Genomic DNA, 21,229 nt, shown 5'->3' on the forward strand with positions numbered 1-21,229 from the left:
CTCCCCGTGTTACACTGGAAGAGAGGCCGAGGCGACTTGGTCGTACATCTGTGCTATAGGACACCATGTACTTGACAAAGATCCATTGTGAGGACTCTGCGCTGTATACTCCCATTTAAAGAGGGTCCTATTAGATCAGCTACTAAACAAATGAGAAAGCATCAGTCTTTGTCCTCTTTCCTCCTCGCAGTGCCCGGGTGACTTAGCGTCAAAGCTTCATTCAATAAAGTTTCATGTCTGACATAACATAAATTATAATTATAAGGCAAATTTGCTGTATCATTACCTCAGTCATATTATCTCCCACAGCTTCTATTATGATGAAAAAAAGAGCTTCTTTTAACAGAGCATCTCCTTAATATGGTCACTATGAATTACGATTAGACAATTGCAGCTAGATATGTTAAATAGGCAAAACAAGAAGAAGAAACCGGACAGAAACTATAAAACATGAGATGAGCTGAACAAAAAGAGAGGTAAACTCAGCAATAGAAGAGAAAGCACACAGGGGATACCAGACAGCTGACATGACCTCTGTCACTGTGCAACACATCTCTAAATGGAGGTATTCAGTGGTGCCATCATCAGTGCCTCCTGCCCAGGCACCTTCACGAACAAAGATCCCTGTTCAGCTACTAGGACCGAGGGATGACAGCATACTGCTGCCGCCCCCCCGTCTGGTAGCGTCAGACGCGAGACCTGCCCAGCAGCTCCGATAGTCACACTAAGGCCTGTTGTTTTTGATCAGGAATACAAGATGAAGACCAAGATTTTATAGTACCAGTTTAACCTGTATATAGACATTGCACATTGAGAATATATACATCTTTTTCACCCACTTGCCAGTACATATATGCTGCGATTGTTTAAATTTGTCGTCGGTCTATGTGCATCCATCTCCCTCTGGATACGTTCTCAGCACTGTGCAAGCATACTGGCAGCTATAGAAACTGCAGTTAAATGTGTTTTATTCCTCAGGATACTCAACCAATAAAGCAGATTTTGATCTGCTTTGGAAACTCACCCCTAAACTACCAAAATGTAAAATCATACTGAGGTTTTATAGCACGCTCTGTGGTATCACAGAAGCACTGAGGGTTAAAAAAAAAAAATTTAGTTTCTAAAGATTCTCAAACTCATGCACTTTAACTTTTGTTTCCAGCTACGAGCTACTAACCACCAGAATTTACAGTAAGTAATTTGAAGTCCTCAAAAAGTTGTAGGACATGAACATTTGGCCTCACTTGCATACATATACTCACGCATACACATATAGTGTGCAGTGTTCCATGTAGAGAACTCTGATCGTCTGAAATCATGACAAATGAAGGATACCTAACAGACACTGCCACCTTGTGGAAACTAGTGGGAGCTGTCCTCCCAGTCAATATAAAGTGATGCCTCATCATTAACGAATCACAGCCAACACTAGAGGTTACATTTCAGCTGTCATTGTTGTAGTATTTTAGGCTCATTATAACCCCATCTTAATCATTTCAGCGAACATCTTTATAAACACCGTTCAACATAATGCAATACAATTTAACAGCACCATAAATCAGTCTCCAGAATTTGGAGTTGAAACAACAGGTTGATAAGTCTTCAAACTAGAATTTATTGCAGTGATGTTATGTTGCATTGCATTGGCTGTAGAAGCATCCACATTCACAGGTGTTTAAAGCTCATACTTATTCAATGCTTCAGAGGTGCAATGAGGACAGGCGTTTAAAAATCACCACCTACAAGGTTTTATTTAATCACGTGAAAATCTGGAGATTCTCAAATGGGGGGGAAAAAAATAAAAAATTAGTCAATGCACTACAAATATTTTATGTTACATAGACGAGAGGTTTTTCATCCTCTGACTCAGACACTGACTGTGCCCCACCAAACAAACATGACAGAACATCTTTGTCATTTTCTTAACACCCAACTCTTGACCACTGACTCAAATCTGCTATCAAAATCTGCTTTGCACATTACAGTAAAACTTGGCAACTAAAGCAAACTAAATGACGAAATAAAAACAAAACATATGGATACAAGTGAATCTTTCGTTTTTTGTTTTTTTTTTACAAAAGGTAAAATGAAATCATACAAACTGTTTAAATTTACACAATGTATCTGACAAAGACAAGCGTATTTTTCACAGCAAACTCGTTTGCCAGACCCGTTCCATTTTACTCCTTCGGAAAAACAAGTAAGCTAATGAGGGCGAGAGGTGCAGGTTTGCATTCGGGACATTCAGTACTCACACAAAGCTCTCGAGCTGAGAAGGTCAAAAGTACCATTCTGGCACACACGGGTGGGGAAGGTTTGAGGGTCTAAATAAAGGGCTAAAATGCCCATTAACAGTTAAATATATATCAATGACGCTTTCTGGAATGTCCAAAAGCTCTGAAAAGTGATGAAACCAGAGTCCATTCAAAAAAGTAAAACAGACGATTTAGTCATCAAACTTAATCTTCTTCCCCTGGGGTTTGGCTCCAAATCCACCGCCACCTCTTCCACCTGGAATGACAAAAGGGAAACTTAGTTTACTGTTCGGCATCTTCAACTCAACATATTCACAACGTTCTGCTTTGACCCTGAAGGGAAAAAGTTTGCAAAAAAAAAAGCAATTTTTTTTTATAAACATTTAAGTTGATTAACACCTTCTTAACTTTTGTTACAGTATCGATTATGAAAACAATGAAATTTAAGATGATATAATTTAGCAACTGACCAAACAGTAGCTGGTGTCCTTTGATTCAATAGCTTTTACCTCCGAAGCCACCGCCACCGCGTCCACGTCCACCTCCACCTCCACGGGGGCCTCCTCTTCCTCTGCCGCCGCCGCGCCCGCCGAAACCTCCGCCGAAGCTGCCGCCGCCACCACCGCGACCTCCAAAACCTCCTCTGCCGCCACGGCCGCCGCCGCCAAATCCACCACCGCCGCGACCTCCGCGGAAGCCGCCTTCACCCTTGGGCTTGGCGTAGTCCAGGGTCACCTTCCTGCCATCGATCTCGCCCTCCTCCATCGCCTCCTTGGCTGCCTTGCAGTCATCCTCATTGTGAAAGTCCACAAAGCCAAAGCTGCAGGGGAGGCAGAAGGATCGGGCTTCGTTATACTTCAACATGTAAACTATTAAAAAAAAGATTTCTGACCAACATAGCTAAAATGTTGACATGAAACAAAGTGATGGTTTAAATCTAGGATAGTTTTTCACAATACTTTGAGTTCCAATCAGGCACATGATTGTGTTGATTGTTCACATCAGACATGGGCAACATTCTCTGAGGTAGCTGCCGGTTAAACTTATTTACTCTACTTCTCATGCGAATCCACTCTCCCTCACGAGGAGAGCGAATGGCTAGAGGGAGTATTTACAATTCTCCAAACTCACCCTTTTGATGACCCCGTTTCTCTGTCTGTGACTATTCTGGCTGCTGCGGCGCCCTCGAACGCATCCTTGAGGGTATGATCTGTTGTGTCCTCAGAGAGACCCTTGACGAAGAGGGTTTTTGTTGGACCTGGTTGCAAAGAGAGGATATCATTAAAACTACGGCTTTCATGAACCTTTAAGATTTGATCCACAATGATCATAATCTGGACAAATAAAAATCCTTCATCAAGCTTAAGTCTCATGGGAAGAAGACCAGATCAGGACTCGACTGTCACAGAATTTCATAGGTTCATGTTGACACACCCGTTTCTTTTTAGGATATCCCAACACAGACCACAGTTCAGATGCACATGGTAACATCTGCAGACCTACCTGAGTTTCCTCTGCCACCGTCTCTGCCACTGTTCTGACTGTACTCCAGTCGGATCGACCGCCCTTCAATATCTGTGTTGTTGAGGTTGTCCAGAGCGTCCTTTGCATCCTCTGTAGTCTCAAACTCTACAAAAGCAAAACTAAGAAAAGACGCATGCTATTAGGAGAGAGTAAACACACCAGACTGGGTGTTGCAATATGACCACACTGCTCTAAAAGAAAATGGCAGCGTAATCCGATTCCTAAATTCTACTTGTTGCACAATAGACATAAGAAACACCCCGATTAGAGGGTGAGCCTGTTCTCACTGTACATTGACTCTGCTTCTCGTGCGAATCCATACAAAATCACGGGTAAGATTAAGAGGAGCTCATGAGAAGGTGCCGCAGTTTGAGATTCTAGAGATGAAAAGTGACCGTCCTAAGATGGAAAACCCTCCTTGCACACATTACAAACACTCACCCTTTAGGTCTGCCATCTCTCTGTGGAATCCTAATAGAGACGGCCTTCTCAAATGTGGCTTGTAGAGCCTCCTCTGTGGCAGTGAAGGAGAGATTATTCACCACCAGTGTTTTGCTGGCTGCTGCTGCCGCTACAGGGACAGGAAGAGGACAGGAGACCAGTGAGATGAATACGAAACACTTAATTCAGGCTTTGCTTCTGATTCCCTACTACAAACATGCAGCTCTAATCACAGCAAGTATTGCATAATCTCTTTAAATTCCACAAAAAGGCCAGAATGTTACAGCGATTGAGGATAGAACCGGCAGACGATAACACACACCGGTACCGAAGACATAGCACTGCATTTATTGTTCCTCCGTACATTACACTCACGGGCACTGAGCAACCACATGCGTGTCAAGAAATGGAGGGTGTGGTACAATATTCTTAGAATGCAACAGGTAGTATACTAAATGGAATTATTCATCCCAATGATATGTTCATACATAGCTTTACACGGTGTCTAAGGAGCTTACCTGGTCCCGCGGCTCCCCCTTTCTGGCTCTTATCTCCAACATAGTCGACCATGATGGACCTCCCCTGTACGTCAGCTCCCTGAGCCTCCTCCAGCATCTTCTCGGCTTCAGCCTCAGATTTGAACTCGATGTAGGCAATGCTGTCAAAAGGGAAAAATAAATGACTTCTCTAGAACACGATAAGGAGACATACCGAGTGCTGGTCATGAATGGCAGGTTTGCGTACTGGAAAACAAAAGCCAGACACGTTGATGCTTCAAAATGGCGATGCCTTTGTAATTGTGATGATATGGGTAAGTCTGTTTCCATCACAGTTTGGATGCGCATAGAAGGTTAGCTTCTAGGACTCACAAGGAGCTTTGTGTTCCTTATATATTCTCCCTAGCAACATCGTCTAGACTAACATTTACTAACAGCTGGCTTCTTCTTACCCTCTATTTGAACCGTTCTGGCCTGGAGGTAACCTGACGTCGACGGCATCTTCAAAGACTTCCTTCAAGTCCTCGACGGTAGCGGAGAAGGGAAGGTTCTTCACAAACAGCGTCCGTGCATCCCTCTCTGTGGGAACAAATGGCAATGTCAGTATTAGGGCCGGCTTCCTCTCAATATTCTGAAAAATTATTAATTCCCCAAAGTTCAGACTTGTCTTGATAGAATACACAATTTGGATGTTCAAGGTAAATGTAAGAATGTTACAGCGATTGAGGATAGAACCGGCAGACGATAACACACACCAGTACCGAAGACATAGCACTGCATTTATTTTTCCTCCGTACATTACACTCACGAGTACTGAGCAACCACATGCGTGTCAAGAAATGGAGGTGCTTGTGACAATTTGTGTGTAAATGTAGAAATTTCTCAAGTTGACTGCCTGGAAACATCCCAGTTTGACTTTCCTATACATACACCGGCAGATGAAAGCCGCTTGTTTTACCTTTCTTGCCCTCCTGTGAGCTGTCCTTGCTTCGGGCCCGGTCCAACTTCAACTCCTGACCCATGACCTTCTTGCCGTTGAGCTCCAGTGCCTTCTGAATGTCCTCCTCACATGAAAATTCCACATAACCAAATTTCCTGTTGAAGCAAGTCATGCAAGAGCCATTAGTCATTAGACAGAAAAGAGATGAAAGCAATGTTTAAAACAATGTATTGTGTTGCATCGACACAAAGATTTCAGTTTGAGAATATATCAAAGTCTGCAATATGAAAAGAAAATCTACCAGAAGGCAAAAAACACTAGGGTATTCAATTTACAATCACATAACTTGAGAATATGTAAGCACTCAATTTAACTAAACCCTGAGTTTAGATATTCCACAAACACACCTCTGTGCATTACAAACAAGTACTGATGATCTATTGTTTCATTGATCGCTTACTTGGATCCACCCAACCGGACATCAGCGACCTCAAGGCTGTTCTTGGTGAAGAATTTCCTCAGGGCTTCTTTGATTTCATCAAAGTCTTTGTTGGAGTTCAAGTTTCCAACAAACAGAGAGAACCCTAATAAATGAGAGAGAAATTACAATCAAGTTTCATATTTTGCATTGAACAGTAGCAATTACGCCAGACGGATTCAGAATAATGAAGGCGACATCAGACATCAGAATTAAGTCCCTTGTTGATCATCATGATGAAATGTTACATTTGATTGACGGGTCAGTGCTTCATTCCTACCTTCGCCCTCTGCCTTTGCTTTCTTGGCAGCAGGTGTGTCCTTCTTGCCCTCTGCCTTCCTCTTTGCAGGCGTCGCTAGGGCATCTGAAGACACAAGTGTTGCAAAATGTTGAATTCAGACATCGATTACGCCAAAACAAAGGAATAAAGTCCAGAACAGACACATTGGGTTAAACCGTACTAAAGGCACGTTTAACATGCTTCAGTTAACTAGTTGAAAAACACTAGTATCCGTTTCTAGTTGCCTTCATCAATATGGCATCTTTTCATGGTGTAATTTACTTTATTTAAAAATTAAATAAAACTATAAATGCGCCTTCAAACAGATGATACTCTGGGGATTGACTTGTGTATTAAATTGAGTGTCATTTAGAATGATGGGGCCAAAATTTGGCAGGCGAACCACTTTTTCGTCACCAAAACTCACCATCATCTTCCTCATCATCCTCGTCATCGTCGTCATCATCTTCTTCCTCCTCAGAGTCTTCCTTGGCCTTGACCATGCCTGCTTTCTTTGCCTTTGCTGGAGCGGGAGTGGTGTCCATCTCTTCCTCAGACTCTGGAGAAGCACAAGCATTGTTGAGTTATTATCAGAGTCAATGGGACCAAATTCAACCACTGACCACCTGCCAACATCAGATTCATAATAAAGGTGACATCATACAAAATCAGTATTAAGTCCCTTGTTGATCATCATATATTCTCTAATGACTGCAGTACACAAGTCAGGAAGTCCACACTGACTTATTACCTCTAACAATTCAGATAAACTCAAAATAAGGAAGGGATTTAAAAGGGTTTTCTAACCATCTTCTTCATCGTCTTCAGACTCCTCCTTGGCAGCCTTTCCAGCTTTTTTGGCTGGTGCGGCCTTCTTGGGAGGTGGGGCCTCTTCTTCGGACTCATCTTCATCAGAGGACTCTGCAGGTTTAGCCTTCACTGGGGCCTTGGCAGCAGGTTTAGCTCCTTTCTTGGGTGGTGGGGCCTCTTCTTCAGACTCATCTAGACAACACACAAGAATCATGAATTTTCACAAAAAAAGGGACAAGCCTGGTAAATAATATTTTTTTTAATCTACAGAGACAATCTCCCTTTAAATTCCACCAAAAGCCACAAAAGGCCAGAATGTTACAGCGATTGAGGATAGAACCGGCAGACGATAACACACACCGGTACCGAAGACATAGCACTGCATTTATTGTTCCTCCGTACATTACACTCACGGGCACTGAGCAACCACATGCGTGTCAAGAAATGGAGGGTGTGGTACAATATATAATATTTAGTATACCAAATGTAATTATTCAACCCAATTATATGATGAACTGGTACATTAAGATTTAGCTTCAGAAAACAAGTCATTACAAATAAACAAGTCTTACAAAGAACACCAGCAATACAACATTTAAGGTCCTACCATCTTCCTCATCATCAGACTCCTCTGCCTTTGCAGCAGCTGCCTTGGGTTTACCCTTTGCAGGGGTCTTTTTTGGTGGTGGGGCTTCCTCTTCAGACTCTGTTGGTCAACAAAGCATAACAGTGCTCAGAGAGTTGCCCAATACTCTGTACAGACATGATATCATTGTCGTTTTCACTGGAATTAATTGAGTATTAATTCCTGTTAACTTTATTATGAGATTGTAACTACCCATCATTAACAATAAGTGGAGATTTTTGCAAACCAACATTTAGACAGTCCACACAAATACATTATCTCACCCAAAATGTTGATTTATATCTTTTATTTATTTTAGTTTCTATAAGCTGGAAAATTCCAGCCGACTCGTGTGACGCATACAGGCTGCTTCTGATGAATATTGTACAATCAAAGTGCCAGAACACCTACTTAATGGACCTTGTTGTGATTTTTTATTTTATTTTTTAAATCTCTAAACATCCCAAACTGTGTGTTGAATTCTGATGCTTACCTGAATCATCCTCCGCATCACTTTCTGCTTTTTTGGCGGCAGCACCATTTTTAACAACTGGGGTAGCTTTCGCTGGTGTTGCTTTCTTTACCGATTTAGGGGGCGGAGTCTGGAATAAAGAAAACATATTTATGAAATCTACATTTTTTTATTACTTTACATTCCGGTAAAGAATATTACATGATTAAATGTACCTCTTCCTCCCCCTCACTGCTCTCCTCTTCACTAGATTCCTCCTCCACTTCTTTGGGGGGTGGGGGGGCTTTCTTCTTCTGAGTTGCCTGCTTGTTGGCTGCCTGAAACAAGAGGGAAAATAATCGACATAAAAAACAATTCATAAATTTGATTGTACTAGACAAATCACAGATTTAGCGCAAGACAAAACCCCGTATATCCGGTCTCCGCGTGCTGAGTAACATTGGGGGTTTCCACCATCGGTTACAAAGTTAACGCGAAAACTAATTATTTAAATCACTGTAAAAATGATCCGCGTGGGTAAAACATGTGCCGTGTTTAGTAATCGCCACATGTCTGAGCGGTAATCTGGTTCTCTCGGTTTCGAGTTTTTTTCCCCCACCTCGTGTGTCACACCGAGCAGGCGCACAACCCACGTGGAGCTCAGGAGGTCGGGCTGCTAGCATGTTGGCTAATTCTGCCTTTTCGAGACGGGCTCTTAAGCACATGCTGAGCAGATAAAGAAAACCGTCTGCACGAGGAAAGGCAATACACGTAAATTCAAACGATTTATGTTAACTAAAGCAAGGTGAACCACAAGTTAGCCGTCGTGCCGACAAGTCGAAGGAAATAAACTTGCGCTACGCTACGGCTCTGCATTTGGATTATTAAAACAACACGCTAGCGCTAATTCACTACACGTTAGCTAGCTCAGTACATATATTTCGCATCTTCAAATAATTAGTAAATGTTGATATTAGTTACCCAGCATTTACTTCCTAACATTAAATACGTATTCTATGAATCTCTTAAAATCTATGCTTAAAATTGAGACCGCGCATGAATGCCATTTTGAGTACTCGGTAGCGTTAACCGTTAGCAGGCAAGGCCACAAAACCAAAAGATGGGTACAAACATGGCCGATCTCGGACTAGATGAAATGTTTAGATCGCTTTCAATTTCACCGTGCATTTTAGACCAAACATAATCTTTCATTAACTGTGTAATTACTCGATATAATGCAATACCAGCGAGACATTTCCCCCCGGTGTCGTTTCCGTTTTTCACACAAACGCAGCAACTTATTCGCAAAGGCCTCACGCGTAACAACAGAGCTTTCGACCACAAATGCAAACACTTTAAACAGTCAAATATGCGCCACTTGGTCTTACCTTCGCTAATTTCACCATGGCGCTGCGCTGTCGAGTGTTTCAGTGAAACACAAAGAACTGGACGTTTAGAGACAAGTAACGAAATTGCTAACGCATACACGTGGCTCAGCCTACTCGGTGGGACATTGGGCAGGAAAGACAGAGAAGTGGAAGCCGCGCTCGTTACTCTCCTGCTCTGCGCGTTCGCGGCGACCTGATCACATGACTGTTTCCACCAATCAACGGGTAGAGCATTTGCATCGTGCCCGCGCATCGCCTCCACAGACAGCCCACAAAATGTATTAACACAGAGGTAAACCATTTTTATCGGTACCTATGAATACATACCTGAACTACCTAAACAACTACTTTGGTAATGTGTTGTTGCTAAAGCATCTATAAAGTAATGTTTGTCTCTGAAGACAGTAGGCATATGTCACGCTGAATTTAAAGGGATACAGTATAAAGGTATTAACTTTATTAACTTTAAATGTTTAGAGAAATAAATGGTCGACTATTTCATAAATGGTACAGGTAAATATGTTGTATGGCCTGTACTGTGTGGGCCACACAGTACAGAGCATCTGTATGTCCCACGCAGCTGTTTATGTGAGCCACGTGGTCTGGGCCAGTTGCCATCATTGATCAACCACATGGAGCACACCATGCGGAGCACCAGTTGCATCGAGCAGTTTACTCGCAACTTCATTTACTCAGATAACGTTGGGCTACTTTACCAATTTGAGGTAGCCCAGCCTAATACTCGAGTACTTCCATTTTATGCTGCTGTATGGCATGCTGTATAGGTTTGCTTCTTGTCAAGTAAGGTTAGTTTATTCAACAGGAGATTAACTTGCTCTACTACATTGATTTGAATAGTTACCAGTTGCTTTGCAGATTAAGATTTCACCTATCATTACATATGATGTATTGTTAAAGGTTAGCCTAAACTACTTAACTGTATAATGTAGGTTGAATAGTCCCAGCTCGACCACGATCAACAATGACATCTGCCTCATTAATGCATCAGAAATGGAAACAGCCTGTATGATGTCCGTAAGGAGTACTTCTGCTTTTGCTAGTTTGAGTACTTTAAAATTTTTTATAAAAGTCAAGGTAATAAGAAGTATATTTCAAATGTAGGGCTATTAATTTGTGGTATTAACGCTTATAGTCCAGCAAAAGATCATCATTATTATTAGAATTATAATAATGATAAATAAAGAATTATGTCTGATATCAGTCAAGAATAATAAGGAAGGAGAAACATTGAAGTAGGCCTAGTTGACAAAACAACATTAAGTCTGTTTAGTTGCAGCTTTTGAATGTACCCCTCAATCTTCTCCAGCAGATGGAGTTTGCCAAGTTATCATGGAATTGAAGATGTTCACATTTCTATTTGAGCTCTTGAAGGACTTCTCATCTTTCTAGAGTATATATGGGCTTCAATGTAAATATTGAAAGTTCACTCTTGACCATGGCAGATGAAAAAACATCTCACCACAAGACCCTTAGCTGTTCTAGAACCTTTGATGATACCACACGGTCTTCCTTTGAAGCACTATATATGTGTACTACATGATGTGGCCAACAGCATCTGAAACTCAACTGATTCCCAGGGGACACCAACAGCACATTTGAGTAATTAACCCTCAACACCACACAGAGGCAGCATTGCGTTTTAAATCCCTCACTTATTTCACAGAGCGGTGCGTGAAAAAACCCTTTCCATTCCAGCTTAATGTCTCACAGTTAAATAAAGATATACCCATAATTTCATTAGTGGGGGGTTATACAACTCCTTTGTTTCATTTTATTTATTCATTCATTGGCTTTCATCTTTTTTTTAACTGAAAAGACATTTTAACTCTTTTTATTTTTTTGCACACATTTTTCTGAGGGAAAATCACCTGGAGTGTTGTCTTTTATAGTAGATTGTTTTGTAGACTTTTTTACTTCTACAAAACACTTAACAATGATTACTTGTCACTGATCCGGACTCTGGTGAACAGCATCGCAAGCTTAGAAAACCTTAATAACTGTTTGTTACCTTACCTGTCTAACAACATACATTGCTCTCTGACACTTTTCAGACATTTGTGTTTAGCAAAAGTGTATTCTGTGTTTCTTATCTCTTGTTCCCTGCTCTGCATTATAATCAACTGACTGCTTACAACTCGCCCATAGTCAATTGGTTTAACCCTCCTGTCGTGTTCGGGTCAAATCTGACCGATTTACAACTTTAATAATCGATCATAAATATTGTGTTTTACATCTGATTACCTCAAGGCCTCATGATATCCTCCACACTAGGCATTTGAACATATCAAATTGCTGATCACCACTTTTATTGAATTTTCAGTGGTTTAGTCAACTTTGTTCCCGGTCAAAATTGACCGCCATAGGAAATGAATGGGAAACACTAGATTATGTCCATTCATCAGATGGAAAACAGCCCCATACACACCCACAACCACCCCTCCTCCCCCCCCCCCCACACACACACACCTGTGTAAACACCTGTTCACAGCAACATATATAAAGTTGTACACATTTCAAACTTCAAACAAAAAATCTGATGTTTGTTATGGGAACCCATCTCTATACCGCGTTTATGTGCCCATCCCCCCACGTGAACCACACCTTCCAGACTAAACAATGTTTCATATCTTCTCACTTCCCCCTAAATCAGGCATGTCCAAAGTCCGGCCCGCGGGCCAATCACGGCCCGAGGTCAGATTGTATATGGCCCGCGCCTTCTGTCTTAAAATGCATTATTTATGGCCCGCCAGCACAGTCAAAACGGAATGAATAAATCATACAAATTCAACATGCAATTCCTCTTTTTACCTCATGGTGGCAGCACCACTCTGTAACTGTCTGGCTGTTTGAAATTGGCTCTGACCCTTGAACTGTCATGTTACGGCAAGTAGAAAAAGGAAAGTCGATAATGAGGGCCGCCGCTTCCAGGAGAGGTGGAGATCGCAATGTTTTTTTCACCGAAAACCAAAACAACTGTGTCTGCCTAATTAGTCATGAGACTGTTGCCTTGTTTAAGGAATATAATGTAAAGAGACACTACGAGACCAAACATGCTAATGCTACAACAAGCTATCAGAGAGCGACCGTGCTAGAAAAGTGAAGCAACTCCAAGATAACGTGGCCACACAGCAGCGGTCCTTTTCACATGAAAACATCATCAAAGTAAGCTACCAAGTGGCCATGGTAATTGCTAAACATGACAAACCTTTTACGGAAGGTGAGTTTATCAAAGACTGTGTTATGAAAATAGCAGAAAACATAATTGCCCCGAGAAGAAGACCGAGTTTGCTAATGTTTGCCTGGCTCGTAACACTGAAGAGCTATCATCAGATACTAAGAGACAACTTTGATTTTTTTCGTTAGCCTGTTTCATGTGTGTTGAACTTAAATGTGAGACAACTTTTCATCACCCTCACTAAGTCATATTTAAGATTGTCTTGAGGTGAGAATATTAATCGGTTTCTATGTAATTAGCTTTTAGATGGCTTGTTCTTTGTGTTATCTGACTTTCAAGATGTGAAAGAAAGGCAGAATAGTTGTTGAGATTTGTTCACACATGAATGCTTACATTTGGTTACGTTGCTATTTGCTGTCATTGAAAATAAAATGATTAAATAACAATGTATGTATAGGCTACTTGTATTGTTTAAAATAATGTCAGCAGGGACTGTTGACCCTTAGGCATTTTCACATTATCAAATCTGGCCCTCTTTGAAAGAAGTTTGGACACCCCTGTGGTAAAATAACAATGTCAGGAAGTAAAGTGATATTTTTTTATCAACCTGACAAAATTACATTCTTGTGGGAAGAAAATAAAATAAAAGGCAACAATGTAACTTCTTTACATTCTAATAGAATGTAAAGAAGTTACATTGTATCAGAATGTAGCTTATTTTCATTCTAATAGAATGTAAAGAAGTTACATTGTATCAGAATGTAACTTCTTTACATTCTAATAGAATGTAAAGAAGTTACATTGTATCAGAATGTAGCTTCTTTACATTCTAATGGAATGTAAATAAGCTACAGTGTATAGAATGATTCTATTGAAGTTATTCCTTTTTTAAATGTTTTAGACGAGTCACTAATCACTTTAAAATAGTGATTATAGCTGATTTAACTTACAGACATGAGATTGATCTTCTCATGTCACTCTCTTTATACAATGATATAAATTCATCCCCGTTTTATCTACAAGGCTACTTGTATTGTTTAAAATAATGTCAGCAGGGACTGTTGGCCCTTGGGCATTTTCACATTATCAAATCTGGACCTCTATGAAAAAAGTTTGGACACCCCTGCACTAAATAAACCTTTATCTGTGCCGTGCTCTCATTTTACTCTGTGAGCACAATGAGTAGGCCACTGATGAGGCGATTTTCTGTCAGAGAGGCTCTGGACCTAATTTTTGAACCAGATGAAGCGATTGAACCGGAGATAGAGGAAGATGTCTCAGAAATTGAAGACAACATTGATCCTGATTTCGATCTGGACTATTATGAGACTGACCAGTCAACAGATGGCGAGGAAGTGGCACCAGAGGAACAGGCACCTCAGGTGACATTCCAGTCTTGCTCTGGTATTCATCCTCCCAGGACAGAGGAGGCAGAGAGAGAATTGAAAACATAATAAGGATGACGCCAGGGCCAACACGATATGCAACATCTCATGTGGATGACGTCAAGTCCGGCTTGACACCAAACTTGATGTCATCCACATGAGATGTTGCATATCGTTGTCATGTCCAGTACATGACAAACCTGGAGGGGAGGTGTGTGTTTGTGGACACGTGGAGAGCATTGGACCAGACCTCCAAGCCTACATGGCTCTGTTGATTCTAGCAGGAGTATATCGGTCAAACAATGAGGCTAGAAAAAGTCTGTGGGATGCGGAGTCCAGGAGGCCTATATTCCGGTCAACAATGTCCTTACAACAGTTTCATTTAATTTAGCGATACATTTTCAGTGTCTATTCTTTGTATATTCACAGCAGTTGTTCATATAAACCACTAGTCTGAAACATTGTTTACAGCTTAAAAAGGCGTTAAATAAAATTTGGTGATGATTAATGTTTTTTGTGTTAACGTAAATGTTAAAAAGACGAGTAAAGATGTAATAAAATGCAGGGTTTCCTGGTGGCCTAGGGGTTAGGCTGTGGACCATGGTTTGTGTCCAGCTGGACCTTTGTTGCATTTCATTCCCCATCTCTGTCATATCTCATGCACTAACTGCAGTGACAATAACAGCACATCCACAGCAACATATATACTGGACTTGTTTGACAGTCCGCTCATAATGTGACACTCATTTTCCGATACAGCTTGGCTTGGAATAACATATTTCGTTACAAGCATACACAATGTCATATTTTTAAAAATTAAAATAGTTACCTGAATAAAACAATCCCTGATTCATGGCAGATTGGTTGAGGTTAGAGTATAGATAAAAGAATTTAGGAACCATGCAGTCAACCTCAGTCATGTGTTTCAGCATTTCAGTTCCCTCATGTTTCAGTGTGTATTCAACACAAAATCCGGCACTGTTTTAGATGTTTGAAATGTATTCCACCTGGCTATTGAACACAACGTCTGTTTTCAGTCTTGTTACTGTCACTCGTTTTATTAATGTCTTTCAACTATGCTGGATTTGAAGGAATGAACAAAGATATTTTCTTGCAACTGTTAGCCTATGCTGTTTTGCAGGGACATCAAATAGAAAGCTCAGGGATTGAGATAGACGCATCCTAGGATTTTAGTTCAGAAGGGATTTTCTTTATTATGGGTAAATGCACATTTGTTTCTGGTCAACCATCCAGCAGTTCAGTGTAGTCCCTTTATTTGTGTTTGACAGTTTTTATCATGTTTTGCACACTGCTCCCTTCATCCGTTTTTTTGTGACCAGCGTTCCTGCAATTTGAACACCGACTAAGGTGTGTGTGTTTCCTTTGGGTTTTTCAGAGGAAATGTAGCACTTACCCTTCAGTGTTACAGTTTTCTGTACTGACCATTATACAGAGTATCATTGTACAACTATCTGTCAGTGACATGTCTTTCAGATTGCACTGAATAAAACCCGTATACGGGTGTGTGCAACAGTTGTGTCTCATTCTTCTTCATTTCCGTTGGCCCTCTGCTGCCCTGCAGTGTGGGAGTATAGTAGTGCAAGTCATGATCACTTTTTGCATTCTGTATATCACGTTTAAGTAAGTTTGATTAGCTTTTCTGAAAACTATTTGGACTATATATATGTTTACCATGGACACATTTACAGTAGTGTGCAGGCCTTGCAACCCTGACTTGAGTTGTACTAGTTCAACTTTTCCGATCCACAGGTGACCACAGTAGCTTACACTTGTCATGAAGGGTGGTATACAACAAGTCTGTGAAACACATTCAACACCAACATTTGACTCCTTCCCTCGGTAGTAGAATCAGCACCTACAGATATGGTCTTTCTGGCGCTCATCTCCCTTCTGGGTGATTATACCACAAGACTGTGGAACAACCTGTCTCAGAAACTTTGGATAGCTAATTCATTATCACGTTTTCCTCACAAACACACTTTTATGGACTTGCCCTTGAATGTTTCCATCTCATTTTCTTGGGTTGCTTGTTTGTTTCTTTGAATATCTCATATATTTATGTCTTTATCTGTATGCTTTACTGTTTTCTTTTCATGCCTTTCACTTTGGAAAATCTGCTTTATTAAGATGCATTCCATATAAATAAAGATTGGTATAATTACCATAATCATAAAACGTAATAAAGCTGTGAAAGTGAAGGTTTAACCTTCATCCACGTCCCAAGAGTTAGTGCAACAACATCTGAAAACATATTGCTTTAAGAATCTCTTCATCTCCTCTGCCCCCTAAATCCAACCATGATATCTGTCATATTGCATTGGATGCTATTACTTTACAGGGGACATTGTGAACATGTCTGCTTTTGAGGCTTTGGCCCATGGATTTTGGAATTTAACCTTATTGCTCTCACTCTAAATCACTATATGTCATAGTGTGAATATGCAATGTAATGGTACAAAGTCATATTTCAATTTTCTTTTCTAATGTTTGTCTGTATGGTACCTTACGTTGCTTAAAAAAGCTTAGACTGTTCTTCACCAACTTTAAAAGTGCCACCTAATAAGGGTAATATGTCTCCAACTCTGTGAGGAGCAGGTCCCCTATTGGTGTACACTCGCTGCTCGTGAAACCTTTTCATGATCTGATCAGCATATAAATAAATGGCGGTCAAGCTGAAAATACAGCAGCTTTTTTCTTAGCCCAAGCAGACATATCCAACATACCGCTTTTTTTTTTGCCTGCAAGCCGTGCAGAAAATGTTCAGTAACTAGAATTGACCAACTTCGTTGAAACATAAAACCCCGAGAGGATACATGTAAGTGCACATGGAATGTTCTTTTTATCATCTTTGAAAACATTTACAACTATTTGAGACAAAAAGAAAAAAGTTACAAACAGAATTGACCTGCAGTTTGCATCCATTTTCAAAATGTTACATAAATAAAACTCATATTTATAAATATCTCTTTTTATAAACATATAAATAGTTTTTAAAACATAAATACGTTGATGCAGGGAAAGATGAAGTACATGAATGTACAGCAGCAGCAACAACAATATACAGCCTTTGCGGTTTGTAGTTTTTACACTAGCGTCCGCCGTCTTGTAGTATGCATCAGTTGACCATTTGTATGGTATACACATATGTATATATGTATATATACCTGCATATTTATCATATATATATATATAAATTGATATGAGGGTTTTGTAGCATCGTCATCTCAGTCTTTGTTTATGCTGGTCGTGTTGACTTTCGTACCGAAAATCTGTCACTTGGTGAGTTTTTCTTCTTTTCTCCCTCAGGTGAGAACAAACTGAACCGTTGTTTTCCAACCCATCGTCCAGAGATCTAGAGAAAGAGAGGAAACAGGAGAAGTAAGTTTAGACTGAGCATTCGCAAACTGCACAAGTTCATTTATTCAGCAAAGTTGCAGTGCTTATCGACCATGTATTCATCAACGTAGCCCTCACTTTTCTCATCAGTCTGTGAATCTCCAAATGAACTTGTCAGTTTTTTAAAGGTGTAAGATTGAAGATCGGGAGCATTTCGATTGCCTCTCAATGGCTCTCAACGTGTCGAGTGTTGCCATGACTTTCACCTCAATGAACACATATCTAACACAAACTTCCACATTTACAATACACTGCAGCCCACTGAGGGAGTGTCAGCTGATGAAACACACACACACACACACTCACTCAAGTTAGTCACAAAATCACACTCCCCCATGAGGATTTCACAGTTTGTCACAACCACAAAAAAAGGCGTTAAGCCTAAGGACTAATTGTGCGTCACCTGGCTTCCTCATTTCTTCATTCACTACCACAGCCCCCTTTGTTGTTTTTGTTAAAATCACTTGGGTAAAGAGAACGGGTTTCCCAGAAAGATCCTGGCCACCGCAGGGTGCCGTGTGTTTACAATGTGTGTGCGTCAGCCTGTCTGTATCCCCTCTTCCCTCCATTTCTCGCTCTCCTCGTTTGATATATGCTACTTGTTTTCTAGATGAAGCAGATGGGATCATTTATGATGATGTGCATGAATACAAGAGTGGACTTTCTATATACCAACTGGATTGTTTCCCATATATCAGCTGACATCAGTTTAAGTGGGCTTTCCTGCTGTCTTAAGGGGGTTCCTGTCCAGGGAGGGAACACTGCTAGACGATAGGACAAGGTTTGATGACATCAGAAGTTTGAGGCATCATGTTCTCTTAATATTATCTCAAGTATTCTCACAATGAAAAGTCCATCAGGCAGCTGAGGTTAATGGCAAACAGTTATAGAATGCGTTGTGTTTAATATGATTTCTTACATCAAGCTGACCTTTGGCCAAGACTGTCAATTCATCGCCTGACGGAATACAAGCATGCATGGCCATCACTCTCCACTTGCTATCCTCGATATGGCTGCCACTCAGACTGGATGCTTGTTCTAAACTGGCCTAACCGTGGACGCAAAGCATACGCTGTGCTGAGACAACCGTCAAGAACATCTGTCCTGAACATCTTTTCTGTTTGTTCTGTCTTTCTTGCTTGCTTTCTCTTTCCCTCCCTTCCTTCCTTCTTTCTTTCCTTCCTTTCTCCCTTCGCTCTGTCCATTCTGCAGCTAAACTCAAGACCCATAAAGGACCTTTGATGAAATTGAAAACCTCCCATCTGTCACCTAAATGGAGTCCATAGATGACCATTGACAAAAGAGAAAATAACTCAAATGCTTTCCTTCTCTCTGTCCTCATATTATCCATTATTTCTTCCTACTGTCTTTACATCCCCTTACACCATCCTTCCATAAACTGGACCCTTGATTACACTTTCTTGATTGTTTTTCTTTTTGCCCTCATTGTTTCATTCTCTCCTTACTCCAATACATTCCCCTTTGTCCTCGTGGTTCTGTTTATACGCCATGTCGTTAGGCTGCAGTGAATCTAAGTGTGAGGCGGTCCATGACTTGAAGACAACTCACCATAATAGCGCTGCTCCAACCCTAGCAACCCATGCCGCTGATGGTTCCTATCCTGTCCATCTTGTGTCCGAAGCAGCCACTCCGTGACGTGGAACCCCCTTTCTTGTTTCCAGATTTGTGTTTCCTCGGTGCAGGTTGGTCGTTAAGGAGACGAGCCCACATCCCTCTGGCCCGGGTGTCCATGCGTAAATCTCGCAGTAACCGTATCCGAGAGCGCACAGCGTCTAGCCGCCTCTCCCTCTCCTCCGACTCCAGAAACTCTGCCAGCTCCTCGCCCAGCAAACTTTTAAGAGACTGGAACACAGATTGAAAAAAATAAATAAACCACGTCTCCCTTAGCCTTGTGCAAAGAGATATTCTTTTGATCATATAACAATACATGCTTGGTGCCTCTTTGAGCAGAGCAACTGTTTAAATTGGGTGGAAACCTCAACGTGGTGCGTATTAAAGCTCTTTCAAACACCGTGTGCATTGGCCAAGAGAGAACATGTATAATGTTTGCCATGTTTTACGCATGGCGCTATAGGATTAATTGTGTTGGATAGTGGTACTGTCTAATCAAAAAGCAACTTTCAAATAGATCCACAAGATGCTAAAGCTATTTAATTCAAAGGACTCAAAGGAGACCATCAATGTAGTTAGGATTCTGCACTTTCATTTTCACTAGGTGACAGGTCAATAATGGCATTTCAGACCTTGCTGATGCCTTCAGTGAGGAGTCATAAGACAGGTGCCTGCAGCCCGCTCCTCTGCTCTGAAGGCAGGCTGTGGCATCAACTTGGAGCCATTCCAAATTGTGCCATCGAAGTTAATAACTAAAACTTTGATTTAAAATGGTAACGTATGAATTATCGGTTTTATTCTACAGGCAAATTCTATGCGTAATGGTTATTTTACGCATAAACACGTTGAGATTGGTGTAGTTTAATTTGGCAAAGAAATTAGAAAACATCAATTCCAAGTTGATAATGAAAATCCAAATCATGTAAATGAGCTTCTTATATTGCTTAAGCCACATATTTTAATTTGAATGGTTTCTGCTAAAATGCTTCGTTTTTTTCTTATTTGGAGGTCTTGTCAAATTACTTCATTGGGCGCTTAAATGCTAAATGTCAAATGTTGGGGAGCAAAAGACCGTAGTTATGATGTCTATATCGGATCAATTGATATAAAATATGCTGTCTCTTTATACAATAAAGTGATATAAAGCCGATTTGCTATAATGTTTTAGATTCAGGGTGTGGAAAAAATGCCTTTGCTGAATTGCTAAAAATGACCGAAATTATGAAATATGATGCGTAAAACAACAGTCCTGCGCGTCTGGACCACAGAGCAGCTGCTCACTCCTGCAGCGGCATTCAGCTCCCAACGGTTGATAGAGCGAAGCAAATACCCTTTAGTTCTCAGCAATAAGAATATAAGTGACTTATTCTTACCTTCTGTTGCGTCTGAGATACAGGTTTTGCCCCCATCCTCACTGAAAGCAGGGTGACCATAAGTCCACACGCTACCAAGTATGACAAGTTCATTTTGCCGAGTCTTGTATTCTTTAAAGGATTCCGCTGCGCTGAAGTTCAGAAAAAGAGACGGTAGCAGCAACCAATCAGCTGTTAAGAGGCTTCAGTCCGTCCTTTACTCCAAAGCTCCTCAAGTGCTTCTCTAACTCTGTGTATTGGTCCTCACCGCTTTATAGCCAGCCCGTGGTGATGTCATGATAACCTGCGTAATGGTCCTCCTTTCTCGCCAACTCCCTGTTTTCTCTACCTGCCTCTTAGCACGTCATGCCAGGGCTTAATTAGCCGTAATGATAAAAGCTCCGGTCATCTGTGCTATGGAGGAAGTGAGATGTCCCTTTTTTTTCTTTTTTTCTTTACTTTCAGACCTCTGGCTGAGATGCAGCGGCTGAAATCGAAGGTAGTTTCAAAGACTGCGCGTCAAGAGCTGAAGAGCGAGTTTGGCAGAGGAATAACTCA

At 40.9% G+C, this 21,229-nt stretch overlaps 2 protein-coding genes, 1 long non-coding RNA gene and 4 other non-coding genes across 8 annotated transcripts; 1 reads left to right on the forward strand and 6 right to left on the reverse strand.

The window, feature by feature from the left end:
- Positions 1-1,724: 1,724 nt before the first annotated feature.
- On the reverse strand, positions 1,725-9,845 carry ncl (nucleolin). Of its 2 annotated transcripts, none has more exons than XM_076088135.1 (16): positions 9,690-9,845; positions 8,538-8,639; positions 8,344-8,452; positions 7,833-7,931; positions 7,223-7,417; positions 6,843-6,974; positions 6,416-6,499; positions 6,118-6,241; positions 5,676-5,812; positions 5,170-5,296; positions 4,739-4,878; positions 4,221-4,350; positions 3,759-3,898; positions 3,387-3,513; positions 2,765-3,075; positions 1,725-2,511 (listed from the first exon to the last, which is right to left on the reverse strand). In XM_076088135.1, exons 1-16 carry the CDS (start codon positions 9,705-9,707, stop codon positions 2,447-2,449), a joined length of 2,040 nt encoding a protein of 679 aa, XP_075944250.1. In that variant the 5' UTR covers positions 9,708-9,845; the 3' UTR covers positions 1,725-2,446. The 2 variants fall into 2 exon arrangements, with proteins under 2 accessions (XP_075944250.1, XP_075944251.1); XM_076088136.1 differs by having other exon boundaries at positions 2,726-3,075.
- LOC142947201 (small nucleolar RNA SNORA75) lies at positions 4,010-4,140 on the reverse strand. The gene has a single exon (XR_012953293.1). It is a non-coding gene; the product is annotated as a small nucleolar RNA SNORA75 (small nucleolar RNA).
- On the reverse strand, positions 4,496-4,633 carry LOC142947203 (small nucleolar RNA SNORA57). Its single transcript, XR_012953295.1, has one exon. It is a non-coding gene; the product is annotated as a small nucleolar RNA SNORA57 (small nucleolar RNA).
- On the reverse strand, positions 5,426-5,563 carry LOC142947205 (small nucleolar RNA SNORA57). The gene has a single exon (XR_012953297.1). It is a non-coding gene; the product is annotated as a small nucleolar RNA SNORA57 (small nucleolar RNA).
- LOC142947204 (small nucleolar RNA SNORA57) lies at positions 7,539-7,676 on the reverse strand. The gene has a single exon (XR_012953296.1). It is a non-coding gene; the product is annotated as a small nucleolar RNA SNORA57 (small nucleolar RNA).
- LOC142946678 (uncharacterized) lies at positions 8,963-19,028 on the forward strand. The gene is made up of 3 exons (XR_012953109.1): positions 8,963-9,981; positions 17,598-17,669; positions 18,900-19,028. It is a non-coding gene; the product is annotated as an uncharacterized LOC142946678 (long non-coding RNA).
- A 249-nt stretch (positions 19,029-19,277) lies between these two features.
- nppc (natriuretic peptide C) lies at positions 19,278-20,785 on the reverse strand. The gene is made up of 2 exons (XM_076087265.1): positions 20,693-20,785; positions 19,278-19,550 (listed from the first exon to the last, which is right to left on the reverse strand). The coding sequence occupies exons 1-2, from the start codon at positions 20,783-20,785 to the stop codon at positions 19,278-19,280; spliced, it is 366 nt and encodes a 121-aa protein (XP_075943380.1).
- Between the last annotated feature and the right edge of the window lie 444 nt (positions 20,786-21,229).

The sequence above is a fragment of the Anarhichas minor genome, unplaced genomic scaffold (genome assembly GCF_050575085.1).
Source record: "Anarhichas minor isolate MPS153535 unplaced genomic scaffold, ASM5057508v1 ptg000010l, whole genome shotgun sequence".
In the NCBI taxonomy this organism is placed as follows: domain Eukaryota; kingdom Metazoa; phylum Chordata; class Actinopteri; order Perciformes; family Anarhichadidae; genus Anarhichas; species Anarhichas minor.